This window comes from Bombus impatiens, unplaced genomic scaffold (assembly GCF_000188095.3).
Source record: "Bombus impatiens unplaced genomic scaffold, BIMP_2.2 scf_0010, whole genome shotgun sequence".
Lineage (NCBI taxonomy): Eukaryota > Metazoa > Arthropoda > Insecta > Hymenoptera > Apidae > Bombus > Bombus impatiens.
In genome coordinates, this window is record NT_176429.1 from 1,081,217 (window position 1) to 1,099,671 (window position 18,455).

Here is an 18,455-nt window from a genome sequence, read left to right on the forward strand (position 1 = left end):
AATCGCCCCAGCCATTTCTGAGAAACCGCGTTCTTCCTTCGAACGGGCCACGTAATTACAACGATCAATTAACGAGCGATTAACACCGATCTCCGGCGAACAAACGAGCGAGCGAGCCAGGCTGATTAACCGCACGCGAGCTGTGCATGCGCCTACAAAGAGCTCTTTCTGTTTTCCCCTTGTGCACGCGTGCGATTTCGGGCCAACGTTAAAACGACTCAGTGTATCAAGATGTCCACGTGATGATCTGGATCGGATTCGGCTTCCTGATGACGTTTCTAAGAAGATACGGACAAAGCGCGATTGGACTGACGTTCCTACTCGGCGCTATTTTGATCCAGGTTGCCATGATCTGCGAGGGAGTGACGAATTTCCAGATAGACAACGCGTCTCCCTTGTCGTTAAAAAGGTTGGTGAGATTTTTATCACGATATTTATCGCAGTTTTATTTTCATTTCTCGTATTATTTCGGCAATATCGCGATAATCAATTTCCTATTACGTTTATACGAATAATTTATATTTACATCGGTTATTTAACGCCGTGTCTAAAGTTCTGTAACACGACCAACCGTAGGAAATTACCGAAAAAACCGGATAGTCTAGCCGTAAATCGGGGAGCCTATGGTTAATCCCATGGAAAAGTTTTTCCAATGCATATGTAGCTGACGAAGCGTTCCATTAAAATAATTAAATGAAAACTTCCATCGTGGAACTGGTAGTTTTAAAAGTTTCAAACAAACCTCACGAATTATAGATCGTTTGGCTAAGCTTCGCTAATCCACGAGCTGCTTTCGAAATTTTGAATTACAAATTACACGGCTGATGGAATTATAAATGGTGATTGGTTCTCGCGCTTTGCAAATACATATATGTAATGGGAACGCTAACGAATTTGCATAACAATTTGCGAGGGGAGAAAAAGCACAGGAATACAACGGTTGAATAAAATTCACTGTAATTTTATTTAATTGTAAAACGTATTTTATTTAACTCAGCGATTCTTCGCGGTAACGTACAACGAATAAAAAATTTCCTGCGACTTGAATATTTTTCACGTCCAACATCCAAAACTAAAATATTTACAATAGCGGAAACTGTTACAAAAACGTGTATAGCAGATAATACAGTTAAAAGCTTTAAAACGGAAATATTCGTAAATAATAATTTTACGCAAGGAACAAAGTACAGGAAATTTTATTCTTTTTCGATCACAGCGCTGCTTCGTTGTGACCGCGATAAAACGATAGAAACGTATTTCGGTTTTGGTTGAAGCATATTATTAATTAAGGATGACGTAAACGAGATTTTCAAAAATTTTAAATCAAAGAAGATTCGAAATTACTGGCGGTAAGATTTTCGCAAGGATCACGGAAACGGAGAACGGTGCTTTGAGAGGCAGAAACTAACGAAAGCGAAAGTAATTACTCTCGCGGCTAATTATGTCGTCGCATTCACAATGAGGATATTCTGAATCGTTGAAAACTTCCTCGCTTGACCAGATTCCGAGTCGGAATTATCATGGAATTAAGGTTGTAAGCAAGCTAATTGAAACATATAATATTCATTACGCGACTTTTCTCAGAGTTAAATTAACTCTTTCCGAGCATCCTTTTCATACACCAGTCCTTTCCATGATTTTACTTTAAAACCTTAGGAGACACGATATCACCTTTCCGTATACATTACGTCCATTAAATAGTAGACTTCGTATTTTTCCAACATTCGTATTCTGGTTAACAAAAGTCTTATCAACTACTTTTCTTTTGTCTCGCTGTTAATAATATTTCGTTTTGACGAAGAATCTAACTTTTTATTTCACTCGGTTAGTCGTTGTTATTATTAGTAAAAAAAAAAATAGAAAACAAATTTCGACCTATTTTTCCAAATAATCGGTATGTTATAGAAAACTTGAAAATATCGTCGGACACGTTCTGACAAATTCCACGGACTTTTAAATCATTGTTGCAACACTGCGAACTTAACTGAAAGTTTTTCAAAGATGTCGTCGATCTACAGATTTACTACAACAAAGTTACAAACTATCCTACAGTATTATGGATAGCCTATAATATTCAAGGGTATCGTAAAAATGTTTCCGAGTAACATAGCAATTCCCTAGAGAGGGAATTCCAATATGCAACTACGTTGCGAATTATTCTAAACTATTTCCAAAATGTTCTACGTATAAACCTGCTCTACTCTGTACTGTAATACTCCACAACGATCTACAAAGTCAAAATAATGGCGTGTATGGTGTAACGTTGAAGTTGTTTAGAGAGAGGAAAATACGATTTCGAAATACTCCAAGCTGTTCTAAAACATTCTATAAACTCGTAAAGTACTCGATATTGTTTTAGAATATTGTTGCAAATAGTCGCATGTGTAATATGGAAATATTCCGAAGAATCTTTCCTATTTGCAACGATATTTCAAATTGACTCGGCTACATTTTAAAACGTTTTATAAACTTCCAATGCGTGGAAAAATTATTGCGTAACGTCGCGAGATTTTCTCACAACTTTCGTACGCTTTGATGCTACACAATCTTGCAAGAAAGTTGGAAATAATTTTAACGCGAATCTAACGCGTCACGCGAGACTCTAAATTGCAAGAACAATTTTGGAGTATACTGTACGGAGTCTGTTGCACGATGTTACATAAAGTTTCTTTAATCCGGCAAAGGTTTTCTGGGTATTCAACTTGAAGCATTCTTAGGGCCTAAAGCATCTAAGGCACCGCAACAATATCGCAGAATGTTATATAGCTTCCCTAAGTGGTTTCACGATCCACGATAGTGTTGAACAAAGTAACAAAGCGCGCAGTTGTTTGCCACAAGCTTCTAAAGCTCGCTGCTTAAGACAGATGTATTAATTCCATATTTCCTACCTTCCCTCGCACAATTTACAGATGCTTTTCCATTTGAATAATCTAACTAATTACGAAATACCAGTGCACACTCCGATATTTCATGTTACTGTCTTTTTGCAAAATATTCTCCAAGATTCGAAGGTAAAATTTCTCAATTTCAAGAATCAAGACATTTTTTAAAAATAAGAAATTTCGTTGTCACGATGTTAGTTCAACGATGTAAAATAGCGCCGATCCTTCTCGATATTACGAATCGATATTACGAAAAGTTAAATTTGATTTTAGAATAAAAAGAATAAAAAATAAACAAGAAGAAGAAAATGTACATGTGATAGACTATCGGATAAAAAAACACTATATTTACAACTACTTATAAATAGCAATTTATGGACTATTCGCTTTTGTAAAAAATTATCAGAATATCTTCTGTTTGGAACTTGTATCGCTTCGATCGAGATTTTTACAAATATTCGCAAAATTATCGTCATCGGGAAGAATTTTGGAAATTCTTGCGTGACACAAGGCCGAAGTTCGCGCCTCGTCTACGTCACTGTATTCGAAAAACGCATGGTACTCGTACATATATATAGCTATTGGAAACAAATAAATTCGTATAGCAGTCCCGGTAATATACACATCAGGTTCCTATTGGCAGAAAAGTCCGAGGATATTTTTGTCGGATACTGCTGCAAAATATATTCGAACCGGCCGATGCACGATTGAATGCCAAAGCCAGCTTGTAGGATTGTGTTTACCTGATGCATGAATAGTTGATAAGCCGAAAAAGTGTGCAACGAATACTCTGTGTTTCGAGTCCTCTTTTTTCCCTTCGTCGAGCCTCGAATTCACGCTGGCCTATCGCAATAAGAGAAAAAGTCTACCTCGAATAACAGTCCGCTTGAATTTCCAAACGAAAAGTGATCATAAAGTGGAATATCGCTGTATCGCTTGTTTGTTAGTGTAATTACTTTCGCAGTCTCTACGTTGTTCGTTCGTATCTGTTACAACGATTATTTACTCGTATTAAGTAATTCGTACACGAATATGTGTAAAAGTGCATTGAAAAATATATAGAACGAGTAATGGAACGAGAGGATCGAGCGGAAATAAAAGAGACATTTTACATTGAATTTTTACACGGAGTGTTTGATCTGTGTTTAATCTGCGAATAAACTTTTTCTATTAAACACCAAATTCCTTGGGTTCTACGTTCGTTAATATATGATACGAATAAAACGCTACAACACTGTAGACAAGTTCTTCAAAATGTATATATTCCTAGAGAATAATTACCGTTTGATAAATATCTATAGGTACAATGTTCTCCACCTACAAAATCTTCTACGATCTTATCCTTCGTATCACATTAATAATACATCGCATCATGGTAATTTCACATCACCTTGTTCACCGAATAGACTGGTAAATTCTTCGTTGGAATGGTTAATATTTCTCAATCACTTCCTTCAGTCGGGATTTTCCGTTTCTCGAACTCATCCAAAAGTTAAATTTATTCCCATCTCAATTTTCGTTCTACATATCTTCGCTTTCTAAACGCGGTGTTACGAAAAATCTTTCTCTACCTACATTCTCACGAACTATTGGCATTTTGTCAATGCCACCTAATGACAAAATCCGCGATCACTTAGTTGCCAAGCCAATAACATCGGAAATTATTCACGCGCTACCCGGCCGCCTCTCGCTTGCCTCTCACTGACAACCGTTGTTTCAGTTATCTCGAACAGCGTTAAAAAAACAAGGATAAAGAGCATGGTAGCTGGGAAGCTTGTTCGAAAGAGTCAACGTCCCATCTTCCATAATATTCCAAAGGAATAGAAGTAGAAAACGAAAAGAAAAATAAAACGTAGATTCACTCTGATTACTATACGCGAACCGCAGAGGCGCGAAGGAATGGTCGCGCTAGATCCGCGAGAACGAACCACCAGGATATCACGTCCGTGTTCCGGTTCCGTGATCCGACCTGTTTGCATAACAGTCGAGATCGCGCATCCATGTTATGAATACTGATCTCCGGTTTTCGGGGCGACTAGCAGTCGGTTAATAACGCGCGTATCGATCAACCCACGTGGCAACTTTCAGCCTGCTGAACGCGGACGTTGCGGTGGCCACGCCGTTGATATCCATGGGCGCTTTGCTGGGTAAGACGACCTACATGCAGCTCGTATTCATGGGCATTTTCGAGCTGATCATGTTCACCGTGAACAAGTACGTGGGAGAGCATCTGCTCATGGTAAGTCAACTCCTGCTTCTTCGGGCGCGTTTACGAGCGTCACGCTCGATTTTCAAACGACCCGCCATCGAGAGCGCGAGTTTCCGCTCGATACCGGAAACGACCGGTTCAACGGCACGTAGAGAGGCTTTCCGCTAGGCGCGTTATCGGCTTCTGCGGAAGAAAATGATGGATATTGGGTGATGGATGGGGCGCAGAGATCGAAGAGGAATTTTTGCTAATAAAATGAGATTGTCAGGGGCGTGCTGGGTTGTTGGTTAATTTTGAAAGAATAGAGGCAGGAAATTTCTTGTAACGCGGAGAAGCTGTCAAGTGTATGTACAGGCTCGCTAGTCGATTTAAGAATATTTCAAATAATAGTTTTCGAAGAACAGCGGCAAGTTATTACGCGCGTGCTGTTCTATAATTATCGAATGCATCTGTTTAGAGAACAATTGAATATTTTACGTATCATTGAGGATTCTTTATTTTTAATAAAGCTCGAGCATTTGAAACATTGATCTATGAAGTTAAATTTAAGACTTCTATATGATAAATTTTGGATAACGAAAACGGAAGAGAAGTTGGGAAAATAGGCTTTTTTAAATTCTCTTCCTTAAGGACAGTATGTTGCTCCTTTTCTTTTTTCTATTTCACAGAATAATCGATATATATATATATATAAAAGTGAAACATCGCTGACATAGGATCGAAACAGACATTTATATAGATTTTCTTCGATCTCTGTTCGTCCCAAAGTTTCAAAAAGTTTGATATTTTCGAAGGAGCAATCGCGCGCGGTATAATTTCGAAAGTTCCGTAAATTTCAAAGTTTTTAAACGACGCGACGTTGAAATAGGATTAGCGAATACTGATAATTAGAAAAGTTGCGAAAAAGTATTCGAAGCGGTCGATTTTAAAAGACAAACTAAAGTCGACTATCGTGTAATCGATAGCCAAAAAAGTAGGACGAACACGTACTAATCAAATCGTTCCTCCTCCTTACTTTCCTTATTAAATTTCTTCGAAAGTTCCGTTTTAAAAATTACTGGAACTTCGACCAACACACGTTGAAATCACTGCTGGCAGTGAATGTTCGAAAGAGTCGTAAGCACGATGTGTATTACCGGTGAACAAACATGTTTCCACAGTATTCCATATTGTCCTGGCGCATCGAACTTATTTACTTTCGCTATTATCGATTTTATTTTCAATTTACTTTGGGATTTTGCTCGAAACAGAAATGAAATCTCTACTGTGTTACGCGTGTTAACGTTTATCGATGAAAATATCGTTACTCTACGAAACAGAAATCTAAACGAAATGATTTAAAAAATAAAAATCATAACTACAGATCGAGGAACTCGTAATAAAAATGAGTCCTGCCAATTTTTCTTTTTTTCTCTTTTTCTTTTTGTGTCAAATGAATTTTCATTTCGCAGGCCGTCGATGCAGGCGATAGCATGTTTGTCCATGCGTTCGGAGCATATTTTGGACTTGCCGTCAGTTTCGTATTTGGAATGAAGGACAAGCCTAAGGAACATAATCTCGAGGGAGCATCCTACAACTCTGACATTTTCGCGATGATTGGTCTGTTTCTCTAATTTTTTCTCCGCTTCACGATCGAGAAACATCGCTAACTTCGTCAAATTATACCTCCAACGTTAAATAATCGTTTAAGTTCGAAGAATCTTACGGAAGGATCATCGACTTATCGAGTCTTTGAATCTCTTTCGATCGATCGATACTATCAAATTCAATTTTTTAACACGGAGAAGACTACGAAAGGAAATTCCAAAGATTCGTTCGATATCTTCCTTTCTTTTTCTAGATTCTACAATTCTATGAAATTTAAAATAATTGGAATATTTATATCATTAGTACACACGATATACCGTTGCTTGGTCTACGGTAGACTAAATATTTTTATTTTGAAGTTAAACGAAATATTCCACGTATTATTAGGTTGTCCGAAAATTACCTTTCTTTCGCGTGCTTTTTACAACAGTGCACCTTTATACAAACGTGAAACCAAGTCCGTGAAATGTCGCGGTGTTTATCTCAATAGAACAGAATGAATCCTACGTAATTGGACAAAATAATATCAAACAAAAAACATCGTGCGTCTATTATTTTCTCGTAAAACGAAAGAAACTCTTCGAACAACCTGATACGAACAGCATTGAATTTTGTTCGGAAGTTCATGCACGCGATGATCACGGACGAACGATTTATATCGTCTTAAAATGAAACTGCATTTCGCTAATAGCCGAAGTAACTTAACCACGCCTCTACGCTAAAAGCTACTATCAAAGATATAGCCATCTCTTCAAACATCGCGTCATTGCTCGTTGCACAAACTCGCGTTCCACAAATTCACGTATCGCGAGCAAATTCATCGTCGTCGAATACAAAGATAGTAGTATCTTTGAGGGAAACGGAGGAAAGGAGAACATAGTTTGCTTCGACAGGCACCGTGTTCCTGTGGTTGTTCTGGCCATCGTTCAACAGCGCCGCTCTGCAAGGAGACGATCAGCAAAGGGCCATTATAAACACTCTTCTGTCCATCTCGTCCAGCTGTGTGATCGCTTTCGCGACCTCCGCCCTAGTCTCCAAGGATAACAAATTCAACATGGTACACGTGCAGAATTCGACGTTGGCCGGCGGTGTAGCCATCGGCACCGCAGCAGGTACAAGACGATCTAATTAATCGGAGATTTACATTGGACGGTACTCGATCCGTGCGTCTAACCAGTCGACATTTTCTGAATAAATACAGGCATGATGTGCAAACCAGTGGGTGCTTTGGCCGTGGGTGCTCTAGCCGGGCTACTCAGCGTATTAGGATACAAATATCTCACGGTAATTGGCTCCTTTCTTGCTTTAAACGCGTGTGAGAAGAACGGACGAATCGGATGGATGATGAAAGTTTCGCTGGTAGTTGGAACGTTTGAAAAAAAAAGAAACGAGAATGCAGAATGTTTGAGATTGTGAGAAATAGACGTGCCTCGATCGATAGGAGACAAGCAGTGGTTGGATTGATTTTAGGATTCGCCGTTGGTAAAGGTAAGAATTATGAAACGTCAATTATTTTCAGAGGATCTATGTTAAAACGAAAGGATTTTTTGAAACTACGACAGCGTACAGGTAGCGAGGTTTCACGGAGATCGTAATTATTTCGAAACAGAAACGTGGTTACAAAACGACCATGATGATCACTGTTATGTTATTTTAAATGATTCGATATTATTTTTGATATTATGCAAAGTCGCAGAGTGTGTAAAATTAAAATACCAACGACAGTTAATAATTACACGATTCGAAACGTAAAGCTGTTGAGGTAAAATTAACTACAAAAGAATCAGAAGTGACAGTACCATGTGATATTATGTAACGAAGGTAAGTTTAAGTTCGAAAGGTGAGTGGTCCCGTTCGATGTAATCATAGTAGAAGCCCCGTGCAAAGCGTTGACGAGGTCGACTGAAATTTTTAAGCTGCCAAAGTGGCGGGGAAAGTTCTCGCGAGGTTCATATACGTGGGAAACATAAATTTCGCGGAAAGTGGGTTTCGTCGATGAAACGACGTGCACGTGAAGCCCGGCAAACGATTATGAATCGCGAGCAAATTAAATTTACTGGCACGTGATCGGCTCTGACGTCGGTTATCCTCGATGGTTACCTCCAACAGCCTATATCACGTTACTTTCGTATTTCGTTACCGTCCACTAGCCAGATTCTCGTTAATCTTGTGTCAATGCCGTGATTTCATATCGTAAAAGTTGCCACCGCGATTATATCTTTTTTTTTCTCTAAATTAAATCGTAAAATACTTTGCAAAAGAAGAAAAGAATCTTTTTTACTCGCCATGCTCCTCGCTAAATCCAGTTTTTCACTGAGTTAAGAACTTTTGTCTTCTCCGAAGTTGCACTTATTTTACGGATGTAGTAAATGCAAAAAAAAATATATACAAATAAGCGTTGTAAATATAAAGAGATGCAATTCTCGTTAAAAATTCTCTAGACTTCGAAAGTTTATGTTTTCTAATTCGATTAAGTTTCAAACATCTTTTACAACAAACAATCAAACAACTTTTAGATGGCGAAATTACTTTAAAATACCAGTATCGCTAATAACGTTAGTATGAAACGGATATATTTAGAATCTCGACAGCGTTTATAAATACTATACTCTTCAATGAAGTTTTGTGCTTGTCACGCATTGATAATCGTATTACTGCAATAATTATGCAACGATACGCACTTTGTATAAATATCTGTAACGTTAAAAAATAACGTTTAAAATACTCTTAAAACATCCCAAAGAAGGATAGCACAAGGGGATAGCATAAAGAAAAGATCAATAAAAGATAAGAATAACGAAGAAAGAGTCGAACTATCGATACCACGTAATTTAACCAATTGTTCCTTAATTTGCGCGGAACACAGACTTTAAAATGTTTAAACCCTTTCCTTTCGCCCTGAGTCTCGACAACGGAATAGAGAAAACGCGCGATAGCGGTATTGACTTAGGAAGATCCGCGGAAGACGAATAATCATCGCGAAGAACTTTCGTCAGAAGTTCTTTTAATCATCCGCGCGATTCATGCGGCGAGGTTTCCTTCGCGGCTCGCTAATTCCATATTCTTTATGTACTTTGTTCTTCTGATTTCCGCGCCCTTTTCCTTCCGCGCTGGAACTTCCGAACACGTACGGATCAAACGCGGTTTAACCGTATTAATCAGCGATTTTTTTCGATAACGAAAATCTCCTCGTGTCTATGCTAAATTCCTTCGTTGAAAGTTCCCTGGAAATTAGTCTAGTTATTAGTAGAGTTACTGCTTTCGTGTGATATTACTAAGAAGAATTAAGAGAGGTAACAGAGATCTGCGAAAACTCCAATTTATCGAAAATTATAATCCAGAAGAAATAATCTGGAAATTCTAACTTATACAAAACTGACAAGATATTTCTTCTTAAAAGTTAAAAGGGTTAAAGAGTCCAACTTTATCAAAGAGAAAACAATAATTTGTTACAAGCGGATCTTCTACCAAAAAATTATCAGAGTATTATACAGAGCGTTAAAAGATAATGAATAAAATTTAAAAGTAACAATGATAATATAAAATGAACATTCATCAGAGGTAAAAAGAGACTAATGTCTTTGCAAGTAGAACGATAAAGCACATGGAAGTAATATTTTGTACGTGAAAGTCGTAACGACGGAAAAAAAGGGAGAAAAAATTAAAACTAAATTGTTTTCAACGTGGTACGCATCATCCACTTAGATTTTCCGGTTTTGTTATCTTTCGCCCGTTTAACGCTCGCGTAGATCTATGCTTTCCACAGAACAGTCAGTGGAAAGCATAACAGTAAATATAAGCATATCTGGGAAACGTGTAGGTAGTCGCGAATTTGCGTGAAATTTAGGAGGAACAATTATCGTACGTTTCGAATGCGTTATTATTATGATTAGCGTTAATAGCGATTAACAACGTATAATAAAATATAAAGGGGAAGTGAAAAAATATGTATGAAAAAATTAATAACCTTGACTACTCTAACGAAATGCATTTTAATTAAACGTTATTCAAATTGCCAACTTAAATTTTCATATTCTTCTCGAGAAAAAAATATAAATAGCACAGAGAAAGAAACAAGGACGTAATAGCTACGATTCTTTTTAGTCTCTCACTTTGATTGAAAAAACGACGAGAACAACAAATATACGAATGCTACATTTTCGTACGAGATACATTTTTTTTCCATCAACTTTTTCTCTCTTAGTTTGTCCTCCTAAATTTTGTAAAAATGAAAATTACGGCGGGAGTAACATTTTTCGACACGGTGCGCGTCCCATGTTCAAAGGAAACAGCGATATTAAGTAAAAAAAACTAAAACAAGGAACGGTAACAAAAAAAAAGGTGGGAAGCGTTCAGCTGATGCAGGAAACAAATTAACAAATTGGTTTTCCAATAAACTGAATGTATTTTATTCAGACGTAACACACAGCAGAACGACAAACGAAAATCGGGGAAATGTAAGATCATTTGGTCGACCACTGTCAAATTGCTTCGAACAGTGACCATAAAAAAAATATGTGCTAAATATATGTTTAAAATGACGTTCGAAATTTTATTCTAATAGCAGAAAAAAATCAAATTCTATTTTTAAACATTCATTGAAGAAGATCGACACGAGATGAAAAATGACGTTGAAGGAAATTGGAGAAGGATGATGAATGATCGTAAAAAGAAATTTAAAAAATAGATAAAAAGAAAACTGAAGAAACTTTCACGAAATTATAATCGCTTTACAAAGAAGTAATTTTTTATATTAATAAAAAAAGTGAATAACAAACAAAAGTAAATGAAACAGTAACGAAACGGAGTAACATTTTTGCAGAGATAAAAAATGTACAGTGCGTGTCTCTTAAAAGAAAGGCCAATTTGTCGCACCAAAAATTCACAAACTACTCCGTGAATCAGTTCAAACCCCCCGCTTGTCCCCATTAGTGCCCAATCATTACCTCTCATCTACACCCATCATCAACCCCAATACCCTAATTATAGCCTCGACTTCATCCTTACTATCAACCCTCACGATTCTAACCGCCGTTCCCCGGAAGTCATCCACTTTAACTTCATCCTGCAATTTATCTTCTTAACCCTCGTTCATTCTTCGCATTAATCCGATACGTTCCGATAAATATAAAAATACCGGCTGTATGTTTAATGCAGTGTTCAATTTTTCGAAAACCAAGCGATTGATTTCAAACTGGAATTGTTCACGGTTTGACTACTATATCACATATCTGTAAAAAATATAAGCAATCTCGTGCTTGAATATATAAAAATCATACTTTTTCTCGTTATTTTTCGATAGAAGAATTTACAAGTTTAACATCTTGATTGTATCAATTCTTTCAACTACTACATAACCTATTTACGAACAATACAACAAGCAATCGTATGCTTGAACATACGCGAATTTTATCTTCTTTTCATGTGCGATAAAAGAACTTTCAAATTTACCTATTCGTTTTTATCTCATTGTATCAACTTTTCACATCGTGCCTTCGGTATCGGTAGAAAAATCAAATTGAAAAAAATAAGGAATGGCTTGGCTCACCAGTTACAGCAATCTCCTTCAAACTTGCAATTTCCAGGCTTTTGGTCACGATTCTTCCACTTTTTCTTCCAGCCGCTGATCCAAAAACGTCTGAGGATTCATGACACGTGCGGCGTGCACAATCTCCACGGCATGCCCGGCGTTTTAGGTGGTATCTTTGGCGCACTGATGGCAGGCCTCGCCACTGAAGCCTCTTACGATTATTCCCTTTACGAGGTACGTAAGTTTCCTCTTCTTAACGAAGGATTAATTGGCGACTGGCTTTCGGGTAATTGAGTTCGCGGAAGGACACTAAATACGCGACTAGCCGGTGAATAGCGGCCAACTTCTGTCCATTCTACGAGGACGAAAAGCCTCAGAGATCGCTTAATCTATCGGTCGTGAAACGGATATCCCGGTAGGTGAACGTAAGAAACTCGTGGCTGTTGTTGTTGTTCGCTGGCCAACGTAACTTTAGTCTTTCGATCTAAATCCTAGGGGACGATCGCAGTGATCTTTGTTCTATATTCTCTGTGTCGGTGAATCTTGGTATCTTCTACCAAAACGTTGTTAGGAGAGGTTAGAAATGATTTTTAACATTTCGATCTATGCTTCCCTTTTCTTTTGGTATATTGGAAATTTTTGATGTTAGGATATAGAATCCTGCGTGACCGAATCACTGCAAGCCTGTATAAAGACTGTATGCAAGCCGTATACATATGTGTCGGAAGTTCTGAAGTAAGCGCTATACTCTGTGCTGTACCAGAGGGCACCATTACGTTCTCCATTCCGTGACTAGCTATTCTAGGAACAATATTTCTATTTCTCAAGATACATTACTTGTCGGTACTTCTATTTCTCAACACAATCATTACTTGCCATCTAAATTCTCTCGTTATAAGCAATCATACACTCGATAACCGATAGCTACGTGACTTCAAGTTACTATATAGATATCGTCTGATGTCTACACATTCTCACTTACATTTTCACTGGCTAAACGTACAATCTAAATATCTGTTGTAACTCAGCTCGAGGTACTGATCAATTTTTTATGCGATCGGCATATTTTTCTGATGACACTATTAATTAGTCGAAGCATTAAATATTTAAAGCCGTCATACTGCCACCATCCGACTTTGAAGACAAATTTTAAATTTCTCTTCAAAGATGGATGTCGCCACAGTAGCGACATTTGAAATTTATCTTTAAAGTCAGATGGCGGCAAACGTCTAAAAAATAATACGTCGTTATTATGAAGTGCACGTTGAAGGCTTTTGAATGATTTTGATAAAAACGATATTGTATAAAATACGATTTACGTATGTAAGTTTATAATTATTACTGAAAGATTCAGAATTATGCAATTTACTTGCAATTTACTTTCGCAATCTACCTGCTGAAAATCAGGAGTGATCTTCAATTCGCGTATTGTTTCATAGAAAATTTATCTCGCTTCTTCTTCTTTTTAGATCTTCCCCGCGCGAGCACCAAACTCTGAAGCAAAGTTGGCCGAGATGAGAGACAATTATGGTATATCAGCTGGCTCTAACAGAACAGCAGGGGAACAGGCTGGCTATCAATTATTAGTACTAGTAATTACAGTGGGAATAGCCATCGTTTCAGGATTAGTAACAGGTAATCGTTTCTCATTGATAATCCAGGTGACATTTTGAAAATAATACATTGCACAACTCCTCGTTGGATCTTTCTCGAATTAAAAGAAGGAACATAAACAGTTATTAGAATATTGATTGGCATCTAAATATTTACTTACTATATTTTCTTTCAATTTTAATTGTAATCACATTCTCTAGGACATTGTGCGTTTTTCTCCTTCTTTTTTATTTCTTTCTTCTTCTGGAAGAGGATACGCAGAAAAGAAATGTAAATTTATACATAGCTCGCTTTAAAATCATATCGACATCGCACTGGGACAAATAAATTCTTGCGTAGGTTTAATGATGCGGATGTCGCTCTGCAGTTTGATTTCCGAGGAGCAAAAGTTCGACGATGAAGCCAATTGGGAATTGGAAGAGGAAGCCACGCAGGAGTCGAAAATCAAGGAAGGCAACAGCTATGGCGGCGACCAATTACCGATGGCCCATATCTGAGACGAGTCCTTGTTATCAACAACAGCAAAAATATTACGCTTGCACGTGAATGCAAATAAATGACAAAAATAGAACCCTGAACTTAGGAAAACTTGTAAAATTTATTAAACAATTTGTTAAACATTACATATACGACGCATTTTCACTGGTGCAACAATATTCTTGCAAGAGGAACGGTCAATTTATATGCTACGTATTCAACAAGTGGCAGGAAACTGAAAAATCAATATTACAGACAGAGCATACGAAATAAAATAATTGTTGAAAGAAAAGCGAAGCATACGAAGAATGTATGGCATTCCATCTTCCTTTTTTAATCACGTTATTTATATTTCTTAGAAAACACCATAAATTTATATCATAAATCATTTATAACGAATTCGAGGGATTCTAGGAATAGCAGTATTTACCGAGTCGTTTAAACGCTAGCGTATTAAAAAATTTATCATAAGAGCAATATAGATCGATGAAAGATAATCAAAAATAATACATATGTATTTAAACACGATAATATATTATTCTTGCTAAACTTTTTGTATATAATTGTAATTATTATTATAATAGAGATAATTAATTCCACGAAATAATTGATAACAATCCATTGAAATTTTAATTAATTTTTTTATATAATAATTTTAATATCGTCTTTTATTATTCAAATCAACAATTACTTCATTAATGCATGTACCACGGCTTTTGCGTTTAATGACTTCAAATCAGTATAAGTTTGCCCTGTCCCAACAAAAACGATGGGTTGTCCAGTAATATACGTCATAGAAATTGCCGCGCCTACCTGAAAACCAATAACAATAAACAGTATAACAATATATCGTGATAAATATTTAATTATATCCTGTTGATAGATTCTATTCACCTTATCATCGATTGTATCAAATTTAGTTAACACGATGCCATCAATGATATGAGGATTGGTGGATTGACTATGATCGGCTAGTGCTTGATTAAATTTTACCAATTGGTCAACAGCTTCGTTTCCAACAAGAGCTTCGCCAACAAAGAGTACTAAATCTGGTTCGTTTACTTTGATCAACTTAGTCAAGGCTCTCATTAATGGTTCGTTATCTTGCATTCTGCCCGCGGTATCCACCAAAACTACATCGATTTTCAGATCCTTAGCAAAACGGATCGCTTCCATGGCAATACCAGCAGCATCTTTCCCATAACCTTTTTCATACAATTGAACCATAGATTGATTTTCATGCTTCTCTGGCGGATGAAGAGCATTCAAGTGGCGCATATGAGTTCTCAATTGTTCAACTGCACCAGCTCTGAAATGAAATTATTTGAAAATACAACACATCTATATTAAAATAAAAAATTAATGAAATAGAAACTGTGGTAAATAAATAAGGCACCTAAATGTATCACACGCTGCAATTAGCACACGAAAATTATTCTCTATAAGCCAAAAACAAATTTTCGCTAGATTTGTGGATTTTCCCACCCCATTTACGCCGCAGAAAGTCATAACATAAGGTCTGTTATTTTTTTTTGCTTCCATTGCGTCTCGCAGAATATCCACACGTCTCTTTGGAGACAGTATTTGCACCAATGCGTCGGTCAGCGTGGCTTTGACGGTACTAGTCACGCTATCGAACGTACCAAGTACTTTTCCCTCGAGCTTTACACCGACAGAATCGCACAATTTTTGAGCAATATCAGCTGCTACGTTTTTCGAAATCAAGTGATCTTTTAATTTTTCCAAAACTGGAGCCATATCCTCATGTTTCAAAGACTTGTTACCAACCAAACTCTTGAACATTGAAAACATACTGTTGCTTTTCTTTTGTACTTGGGGTTTGGGATTCTCCATTTCTTCGTCAGACTCATCCTCAGAATCAGTTTCAACTACTATATCACGAATGCCACCTTTCATCTGGCCTACTAACTAAAAAGACAATTTTGAAAATTTCATTCTTTAATTATGAATAAATTATTAAACAATTATTTAATTAAAAATAAATAATTTATACTGTTTTATCAGCTCCCACATAATCGCCACTTTCTTCTGGTTTATCTTTGGTGCGTTCCAAAGCAGCAAGATCTTTGATAGTCCCACCTAATTCCCACACGCGGGGTTTCTTGCCAGCTTTCTCAGGTTTTTGGCTTTTTCTATGAAACATAAATATTGTATATAGCATATTATTTCATACAGTACAAAATTTATTGTTTCTAAATGTAAGAAACTCACTGTTTATCAGCTTTTTTCTTTTGATTATTCATTTTTTGAGCCAATTTCATACGATTTGCGATTAAAACTTCTTCATCCATTTCTCCGTTATGATTTACTTGATTGTTTGACAAATCCTGTTTAGGGACCTCTTGAATTTTCACTGTGGAATTAAATAAAGATCAGAACATAAAAGACTAAAAATTACTAGAAAGAAAAAGGAAAATAGACGAACTGTTACAGACATTTAATTATCTTTTTAAAATTTAATAATTCATTATTGGGGATATTTAACTTATATCATAACATGGAAGATATTAATTCTCTCATAGACCCAGTCACTGTTAATATTGTTAATCCATAGCAGTAACATATAATTCATTTATGCAGCAGATTACGTGTGTATGTAAAATCCAAAATCACTTACTTTGATCATCTCTATTAGTACTAACTCCCGTCTTCCTTTTACCTAGAAGCGAAGATCCCCATTTCCTGTTAGTGATACCCACATTGGAAAGGACATATTACTACCTAAATGAAAATTGCTTGTGATTCTATATTAAATCCTAGACAAATATCCTCAGCAGCTTAAAATACTCAACAGTAAAAAATAAATGAAAGGGCTAATAAAAAGTAATTCTAGATTACTCCAAAAAACCATTGGCAATGTTATAATCATAAATAATAGAACTATTTGTATTATATAAAGAATTATACCTAAACCATTTTAAGCCTTCCAATATAAAAAAGAAATAATAATGTAAAAAGAATATACAGATAGTATTAAGCTACAGAAACAAAGTAATTAGTAATATCTTAAGCTTACTAAAGGCAAAGCATTTGAAATAAATAAAAGAGACATTGAATAAAATCTCCAAATTACATTCATTACATACCCTGCTTTTTATTATCTTTGTCATCTTTCCGTTCAATCATACTAGCAACAGTCTTTTTTGATTTTTGACTTTCATCAAAAGTACGCATTTGTTTAGGTATCTTAGCCTGAGTTCGTGCCCATTGTTCAGCCATAGCAAGTACATGCTCATAATTATTTTGAAATTCGAAATTGTAAAACCACTTAGAGTTCTCCAATTCATTTTTGAATCTATCTCTAAATTCTAAGTGGATGTCGTTTAAAAATTTGTCTACATACGACAATTGTAGTATTTTTTGATATGCAACAACAAACACTAGCTCAAACTCGTTATCGAGTTTATACTGCAAGCGTAAGGAATCGTATTCAAAGGTATGATTTCCCGTACGTTCCTGTAAAAAAACATACAAAATGTCATTATGATAAATATTAGTTGTTTAACTGATCGATTATTTAAATATGGAAGCTACTCCTTTTTTCGAATTTAATCCCTCTTCAACATTAAGATCAAACTTTTAATAGTACTCCATATGGACATAACGAAAGTCAAAAAAATAAATATCATTGACAGCAACACTTACTTGCAATATGACACTTCGTATTAGTGCGTTAACACTAGGAGCAAATATTTGCGAGGTGCTTTGGAAACACCATAGAACAATACCACCTTTACTGAATATAGTAAATAAGTCGAGCATGATTATACGATTTCTTAGTAATAAAAAAATGTTTGATTTGATGTTACAATCTAACCTATTGATGATCGTGCACTTTGATTTTTGTACACGTCAGACAGACACTGGAAGAAACCTTAAAGCAAAAACTATAAGATACGATGAAACGTAAACATCGAGAAGTTTTAAGGCAACTGTACATTGCAACGGAATGCCATGTTAGTGACACAAAAAGGCGCCACACGCAAGACCCGCATATTTTAAGTACATATATGAAGTTTTAGATGTACTAAAATTTAGAATACTAAAAATTCTTAATCTTGATTATGTAATATTGTTAAATGCACAATAATATGAAGTATATTATACTACTACTAAATATTAATAAGTATTATTA

General features: G+C 36.1%; 2 protein-coding genes and 1 long non-coding RNA gene across 7 annotated transcripts in view; 1 reads left to right on the plus strand and 2 right to left on the minus strand.

Moving 5' to 3' along the window:
- LOC100747990 (ammonium transporter Rh type A) overlaps positions 1-14,564 on the plus strand; it is a 44,458-nt gene extending 29,894 nt beyond the window's left edge. For 3 of the 4 annotated variants that reach the window (XM_012392209.3, XM_012392158.3, XM_012392269.3), the window contains 8 exons: positions 223-409; positions 4,971-5,121; positions 6,543-6,690; positions 7,572-7,790; positions 7,880-7,962; positions 12,299-12,442; positions 13,678-13,843; positions 14,162-14,564. In XM_012392209.3, the coding sequence (XP_012247632.1) occupies positions 223-409; positions 4,971-5,121; positions 6,543-6,690; positions 7,572-7,790; positions 7,880-7,962; positions 12,299-12,442; positions 13,678-13,843; positions 14,162-14,319 (1,256 nt within the window). In that variant the 3' untranslated portion in view covers positions 14,320-14,564. The remainder of the gene's footprint in view (positions 1-222; positions 410-4,970; positions 5,122-6,542; positions 6,691-7,571; positions 7,791-7,879; positions 7,963-12,298; positions 12,443-13,677; positions 13,844-14,161) is intronic. The other variant, XM_033321601.1, reaches the window with a different exon arrangement.
- LOC117152250 lies at positions 7,571-12,365 on the minus strand. The gene is made up of 2 exons (XR_004462569.1): positions 12,227-12,365; positions 7,571-7,802 (listed from the first exon to the last, which is right to left on the minus strand). It is a non-coding gene; the product is annotated as an uncharacterized LOC117152250 (long non-coding RNA).
- Positions 14,402-18,228, minus strand: LOC100748114 (signal recognition particle receptor subunit alpha homolog). Of its 2 annotated transcripts, XM_012392011.3 has the most exons (8): positions 17,966-18,227; positions 17,407-17,776; positions 16,938-16,979; positions 16,532-16,673; positions 16,314-16,452; positions 15,696-16,228; positions 15,194-15,608; positions 14,402-15,112 (listed from the first exon to the last, which is right to left on the minus strand). In XM_012392011.3, exons 1-8 carry the CDS (start codon positions 18,080-18,082, stop codon positions 14,987-14,989), a joined length of 1,884 nt encoding a protein of 627 aa, XP_012247434.1. In that variant the 5' UTR covers positions 18,083-18,227; the 3' UTR covers positions 14,402-14,986. The 2 variants fall into 2 exon arrangements, with proteins under 2 accessions (XP_012247434.1, XP_003484452.1); XM_003484404.4 differs by lacking the exon at positions 16,938-16,979 and having other exon boundaries at positions 17,966-18,228.
- Between the last annotated feature and the right edge of the window lie 227 nt (positions 18,229-18,455).

Bases quoted from the DNA above. Each gene is read 5' to 3' on its own strand.
- LOC100748114 (XM_012392011.3), bottom strand. From the start codon at position 18,082: ATGCTCGACTTATTTACTATATTCAGTAAAGGTGGTATTGTTCTATGG. The intron at 16,229-16,313 runs GTATAAATTATT...TTGTCTTTTTAG, and splicing joins ATGTGGGAGCTGATAAAACA to TTAGTAGGCCAGATGAAAGG. The intron at 15,113-15,193 runs GTGAATAGAATC...ATTGGTTTTCAG, and splicing joins TTGATACAATCGATGATAAG to GTAGGCGCGGCAATTTCTAT.